Source organism: Alosa sapidissima, chromosome 17, assembly GCF_018492685.1.
Source record: "Alosa sapidissima isolate fAloSap1 chromosome 17, fAloSap1.pri, whole genome shotgun sequence".
Taxonomy (NCBI): Eukaryota; Metazoa; Chordata; class Actinopteri; order Clupeiformes; family Clupeidae; genus Alosa; species Alosa sapidissima.
Genome location: NC_055973.1, coordinates 26,918,492 through 26,925,803, shown reverse-complemented (window position 1 = coordinate 26,925,803; position 7,312 = coordinate 26,918,492). Strand labels below are relative to the sequence as shown.

The window sequence follows — 7,312 nt, the reverse complement described above, 5'->3', positions numbered from 1 at the left end:
CTCACTTTCAAACTCCCACTCAAATGGTTTCCCTGGGCCACCTGCTGTGCTAAACTAGATGATGAATATATATTTCTAAATAGAACACCTCACTCTGTTTCACACACACACACACACACACACACACACACACATACAGGCACTCTCATGTCTCTAAAGCCCTAACACACCCACCCACTCATTGCACAAAGGAAGATCATATTCTTTGTCACACTTGTCTCAGGGACAGGATGTTGTTGTTGTTTTTTCTGCTCCTCTTCCTCACTTTATCTCCCCTCACAATGAATATTCTTCCTCAGGCAGGTGTCACCTCTCTCTTGCGAGGTTGCGTAACTAAGTTTAAAACCACCGCAAGGCGCCGGGACATACTCTCACAGACTGAGAGCACTCTCTTTACAGAAGTCCCCATGAAAACTCCAAATAGGCTTTTATAGAGCTCATTCTCCATCGTTCTCACACTTTATGTGACCGGGGTCTTTTGACGCGTCCGGTCAGCGTCTGATCCCAGCAGAGTGTGTTTTTCCTCCCGCTCTTTTCACAAGGGAGTCGGGGCGTCACCTGACTGCTGTTCTCAGATACTGCCTGTTATCGGGGGCCCCGCTCTGTCGCGGGTCATTTATCTCCGCCCTATCTTGGCGGCTCCCTACATCCTCCATATGAAAAATGAGACCTCTGATCAGCCCCCTGCCCCCCTTTCATGTCGGGATCTTAAGATGGAGGTTATGAATAGACCTGCTGGGGCTTTTCTTCTGCGCAGCATGCCTGAATAAAGGCCCACCATCTGAGTCTGTCTGCCTGAACATGGGTCTTGATTGGCAGTGTGTGTGTGTGTGTGTGTGTGTGTGTGTGTGTGTGTGTGTGTGTGTGGGGCTGTGTGAGTATGTGTGGTAGCTGTTCCCAGGTCAGTCTGGTGTGTAAACCTGACTGCTGTAGTGCAGGACATTCTGCAGCAGCTACAGACTTGCTGTCAAGTCTCCTGTGTTGGTGAGCCTGTAGTGAACGTGGGTCTTTCAGGACCATGGAGAGCACCCCTGGCTCATGGCTGTGAAAGCACAGCTCCATGAAGTGCAGTGCTGTGCCCAGCACCTAGCAGGAGCAATTAAAGCGTGTTTTATTAGATCGTAGAATTCATTAAGTGTAAGCAGGTTTACCGGAGATTAACAGAGACCTATCACTGCTTTATGCCAGTGTCTTCCAAGTAGCTCATTTTGGGAAGCAAGGCGGTTTATTTTTCCCAGTTCTCTCGCACTCTGCAGCGTTTTTTTATAACACGTTTTTTAAAATAAAAAAAGCAATCTTCTAAGCAAGCTTTTCTCCTGCTCCTCTTACCCTGGCCCCACAGAAATGTGGTGAGCTCTGATGTGGTTGTCTTTGATATCCAGACATTGTTGTGAACTCTGTGTGCTGATTTGTTTCCACAGAAAATCAATAAGGACCCACGGGCAGCACATGCTTTTATCTATTATTTAGTTTTTTTTTTTCATGTATTTCCTGAGCTGAGCAGAGGGGGAATCATGACATGAAATATATATTTAAAGACAATGAAGGTGAGAAAATGAATAATAAAGACCCTCTGCCAAAAAAAAAAGAACCCTACCTGGCTGATGACTTAGTCGATGGCTAATTGCGAAGAATGCTGTGGTCTCTCTTTCCTTGATTGTCTCAGCTCATAAATATGGATAATAATGCACCCTCTCTTTCCCCCAGTAGCACACATTGATGAATTCACTCACGCAGTTTTACACACACACACACACACACACACACACACACACTAATGCACGCTCACACACACACACACACTAATGGACACACAGTGTTTATTTCTCTGTGGACACAGCAGCAGCACCAATCACTTATTCTCGAGGCTGTTCCTTCCAGACCCTCCACAACCACCATCACTACCACGCCGCCATTACCTCAGCTGCTGTGTCTCCCTGCCCCAAGCACTCACTATTCCCAGGTCTGTGCTCCACCAAACCCCCCTGTCCCAAACCCCCTCCCCTCCCCTCCTCTGTGAAGCTTGTTTAAGGGGATTAGGGGGAGTTGGCTCCGACACCCCCGTCATCTAGGCCTACTGATTGGCTGGCAGTAATTCTGTTACACTTTCTCCCCCTAAACCTTATTACTCTAGCGCCAACAAAGGACAGCAGGTAAGCGCCTATCCCGCGCCAAGCCTCTGTACACCACCAGGCTTTGTTGAGGTGGTGGGGGGGGGGGGAATCCTTCCCCAGAGAAATAAAGCAGGCTACCATTTTGTTTTGTTTGGGGTGGGGGGGGCATCTTTGATATTATCGAAGAACCCAGAGATTCAAGGCAATGGAGTGAAGGATCATTTTGCTTCGTGTTATATGAGCTCAGATCAAGCTGATGTTAAAGGTAATCTTGAGGGGCTTTTTTTCCCGCTGAAGTTGAAAGCGTTTTGAAGGAGGCACCTGCTCTGTTGAGTGGAGGATTACCATGCTGTGTGTGTGCATTCCAGCAAATCCCAACCCTCCCCATTCAACACAAAACTACAAATGGTCAGATCAGATGTATTAGCTTGGTCTGTACGCACTTAGTATTTCTGCAGCAAATTTGTAGCTTACAAAGCAGGTGTGTTGACCAGTAGATGACAGATGGACATAGGGGCAATAATAGGCACCCTCTCAGTCTTAAAATAATGAGATTAACCTCCTCTGGATGAAAGAAAAAATTACTAGTAAAGTAATGACTAGTAAAGTAAACTTTGCCACTAGTAAGAATAAAAACATTTTGTCATTGAATGTAAATGTGTGCAGGACTTTTGTGCCGAATTAGAATGAAAACACATGGTGTTGATATATAACACTCTCAAATAGAGACCTTTCTCCAAATTCCACATGAGGTCATCTCTAGCAGGCTCGAGCTGAACCTTCGGCTTAGGTGAGTAAAAATAGCTAATGAGAACACAGGTGATTAGGCCACTGGCTAGCGTAGCAGTGGTGGCTTCAACAGAAACAGGGACAGTGGGCGAATTAAAGAATGTATTTTTTTTTCCTTTCATCCAGAGGAGGTTAATCTCATTATTTCGCTACCAAGGCTTTTTAATCAAAGTCATTTCCCCTTACTAAATTATGAATTCAACATGGGCAGTAATAGCCTTCTATTAAGTTGCTTGTCATATGAAGCATAATCTTCTAAGATATGACTTATCTAGGAAATGAAAAAGAGAGAGAGATAGAGAGGGAAAGAAATAGTGACAGAATATACGGCCCATTGAATGGAGGATGTAAACATCACATGTCTTATGTGGTTCCTGCCCTACAGTTCAATGCATTTCTAAGAGCTTATTTTGCTGCCTTTGAGCGTGTTTACATCAGGGTTTATAGCACTATTAGGCTGATTGAGTGCTGTCGCTCCTAACTATTATGATGACAGAGGGCTTTGTTGAGTCTTGGACAGAACGACTAATCAACTATGAATCAAGTTGTGTGTGTGTGGGTTGTGTGTGTTTGGGTGTGGTGGGGATATTGTGTATGTTGTTGTGGATCCATCTGTGAAGGTGCTGCTCTTGAGGTTTTGTGTGAGGGTGAGGGTTTCGTTTGATGGCTCCCTTTTTTGCATTTGAGGATAGCTTTCCAAGGCAAGCACAGAGGGTCCCTCCCAACATCAGGTGATGAGTGTGCAATCCACTAACACAGTCTAGCACTGCTACAGAACTGTGTGTGTGTGCAGTGACCTTAGAGGAGGACAGGGAGTCTGAACATCAAGCCAGCAACCAGTATACATTCACAACACACACACACACACACACACACACACACACACACACACACACATATGTGCACGCGCCACACCCACAGCTCTGTCAAACAAGCCTCCTTCTCTTTTCTTCTCCTATTCCCTCTCTCCCTTTTTCCCTCTCTCCCTCTCCTCCCTCTCTGTCACAATCTCCCTCTCCCTCGCTCTCTTTCTCTCTCTCTCTCTCTCTCTCCCTCCTCCCTCCCTTCTTTGTCTCTGGTGAATTCAATTCAATTTGGTCTTCTCGGGGAGACGGCTTAGACGCAGACAATCTTATCAGCGTTTTTGCAAGCAGTGAAAGGGGTGATTGAAGCACCCCTGAAGTACGCGTGGATGCAGACGGACCTTTCAGGAGTCTTAATTGCGATTGTCAGGCCGTCTCCCACCCCCCCACCCCTCCTCTCTCTTTCTCTCTATCTGTTTTCCTCACTCTCTCTTTCTCTCTCTCTCCCTCTGTCGTTCTCTCACCGGTGGTGTCGTGCTCATGCATAGCGCAGAGGTGCGGGATTAGCTGTCTGCGGCTGCTGCCTGGGGTGGCGTAAGTGGGGGGATCAGTGGGCTGACGTGCGTCCAGAGGCTCTGTGGCCGTGTACGGCGAGGCAGGCCGCTGGGGCCGGTGGGAATGGTGAGGTCGGACCAGGAGCCTCACAATGCGTCTACTCATGGCAGGAGACGCTTATATTCACAAAAAACAGACTCAATATAATAATACAAATACACACACACACACACACACACACACATTTCAATACAATTCTTGGTTCCAGACAACCTAGCTGTGTTAATGTGGTCCTCACAATGGACAACTGAAATAGCTTTCAGCTATATAAGTGTATTGTTGCGTCAAATCATATAATCAAAATAAATGATTTCTTTGCTTAGATGTAAGTGTGTCTCCCAGTGTCTAATCTTTGTGGCACAGACGTTTTTTATGCTCTGTACTTTAGAAAGTGTTTGCCAGTGAGAGTTTTGTTCTTGTGACATTCTAACCTCATTCTCTTTCACCCTCCCTCCCTCTCTCTCTGCATCTGTCTCTCTCCAGTCCTACATGGAGGACCACTTGAAGAATAAGAACCGTCTGGAGAAGGAGTGGGAGGCTCTCTGCAGCTACCAGGCTGAGCCGGGCGCCTCCGTCGTGGGCCAGGAGACGCAGAACGCCCAGCGGAACCGACCCAACGGGGTCCTCGTCTGTAAGTAGCCCCTCCTCTCACCCCTCTTCATCTCCTCCAGCCCCCCTCCCCCCAAACCGCCTTTTTTCCAAAAAGACACAACCTGCTGAGTCCTGAGCTTCTGCTGGGGGTCTTTGAGCTGAGCTGCCATTGAGGGCACTAGCAACCCACTGACCTCTATAAACTGAGCTGCCCTGGGTTAACAAAACATGTGCTCAAAGCCCGACTGAGAGTGTGAAAAATACCCTGCTGTAAATTGTAGGCTTGGGCTCTTTGGGGTCCAGAACATGGAGTCTTTGGGGTCCAGAACATGGAGTCTTTGGGGTCCAGAAGACATAATAAAGATGTAGTCGTCGTACACCCACCGAGTTGTTACGCTGAGCTGCGCTGAGGAAAAAAGAAAAAAAAAAAATCTTTATAGAGGCCATTTTGAGTGTGAAATCTAGTGGTGAGGAAGATTTTGGGGGATGAGGTGGGAGTTGGGAGCTCGCTGGGATTGGAGAAGCATTGATTATGCAGCAATGCCTTTCTGCACGCTCCCTTCTAGCTCAAGTGGAGATATTCACCGATATGAGCTCAGAAAAGGAGACGGTGCTCTTGCTTCCTCCTAAATGAAGTGTTGCCACCAAATGCAGTGCGAGGGCGTGGAACACAGGAATCATAGAGAGAGAGAGAGAGAGAGAGAGAGAGAGAGAGAGAGAAGTACTAAAATTATGTGTTTCCATTTCAGACGATCACTCCCGAGTCACCTTGAAGCCTGAGAACAACCACAGCAACTCAGATTACATCAACGCCAGTCCCATTGTGAGTAGCAGCATGTGTAGCAGCAAGACTGCCAGCAACTGTGCCCTCCCTCTGCTTTTACTCTCTTCCCTTCATCTTTTATCTTTTTTTTGTTTTTCATCCTTCCTTTCTTTTTGCCCATTGCTTTCTTAAGATGCATTTTGGCAATCAGTGATATTCAGATAACTCAGCCATTGTTATCAGTTTCATACGTACGTTCTGCCAAACTTATGTGAAATGACTACCGCCACTATAAGCCTGAAGGATGATCTCTGCCGTATCAGCTGAGATGGAATTGCAATGAAAGGGATTTTTGTATTTTATTTATTTATTTATTTTTGGGATGTGATATTTTATTCATCAGGGCATTGATCTTGCCGCCTTTGTTCCTCCGCTGCCCCGGCTCAGGGGCGGATCGGCGCCTCGTCTCGTGAGATGAGCCTTACCTTTTAAACAGCGAAAAAGGGGTGGAAAGCTGCCAGACCCGATTTCACGGCGAGAAGTGCACATGTTGGCCGCACACCGAGCGCGCTCTCAGGGCCACCCCTTCTTTACAACAGACAGAAACAGAGCCGAGACAGGAGGGAAAGAAAGCCGTGACAAAAGAGAGACCTTGCTATTGCACAGACCAAATTCCTTTTAGGGCTTTGAGTGCTTAAGTTTTTCTTTTTCAAAGCTGTAGCAAAACTGGGGTAGAAATACATACATATTATGTATTTATATATATATATATTTATATATATATATGCTATTTATGATTTGGCTGGAGGAGATCAGGAGCAGAAGGGGAGAGTGGGAGAGATTCCATTAAAAGAACAGGAAGCTATGCATTTCAAATCTGCACAGGCTCGGGCCCTACAGCGGCCAGGAGGGGGATTTGATGGCAGGCTGCACAAACAAGTGCTTATTAAAGAACCAGGCAATCCAAGGCCACTCATCCATCCACTTGTCCATCCATCCATCCATCTGTGTATCCATTCTAACCATGCTCCTTTCCTCTCCTCTCCTCTCCTCTCTTCCATGCTCTCCTCGAGAAACTAATCGCAAAGTCATCAATAATCAATAAGCCTCTGGGTAATTGCGCTGGAGGACAGAGGATCGAGGTGGACCTAGGGAGCTTGAGCAAGAATTGTTCTGCATTGGTTTTAACCCCAACACCCCCATCCTCCACACACACACATACACGCACACACAAACACACACACACACACCTTCTCTCTTTTTTGTGGTCTTTTTTTGGTGTGAGAGGTGTGTTGAGGGAGTGGGTGGAGGGGTGTGGTGAGCTTGCTGTTGGGGAGGTGGCTTCATTGAGAGGAAGACAAAAGAGGCAAGAGGAAGAGAGGGAGTTAGCGCCCAGCTCCCCCGCGGTGCTAATCAGACGCAGAGCTGCTGTAGCGATGGCTGATTTAGAGAGGCAAGTGGGGTGGGGGGATATTGAGGGGGGTAATTACACACAGCACAACAACAGGAGAGGGCTAGTGTGTGTGTGTGTGGGGGGGGGGGGGGGGGGGGGGGGGGTTAGCAGGGTAGTTGGAATGGCGGGGGGGTAATTACGTGTGTCAGCATTATAGCTTTCTCCTCATTAGGTTTTTTTTTGG

The 7,312-nt window shown here is 47.1% G+C and overlaps 1 protein-coding gene across 1 annotated transcript in view; it reads left to right on the top strand.

Moving 5' to 3' along the window:
• ptprn2 (protein tyrosine phosphatase receptor type N2) overlaps positions 1-7,312 on the top strand; it is a 199,877-nt gene that overhangs the window by 172,391 nt on the left and 20,174 nt on the right. Inside the window, exons 16-17 of the mRNA XM_042068215.1 lie at positions 4,805-4,952; positions 5,662-5,735. Coding sequence (XP_041924149.1) covers positions 4,805-4,952; positions 5,662-5,735 — 222 coding nt within the window. The remainder of the gene's footprint in view (positions 1-4,804; positions 4,953-5,661; positions 5,736-7,312) is intronic.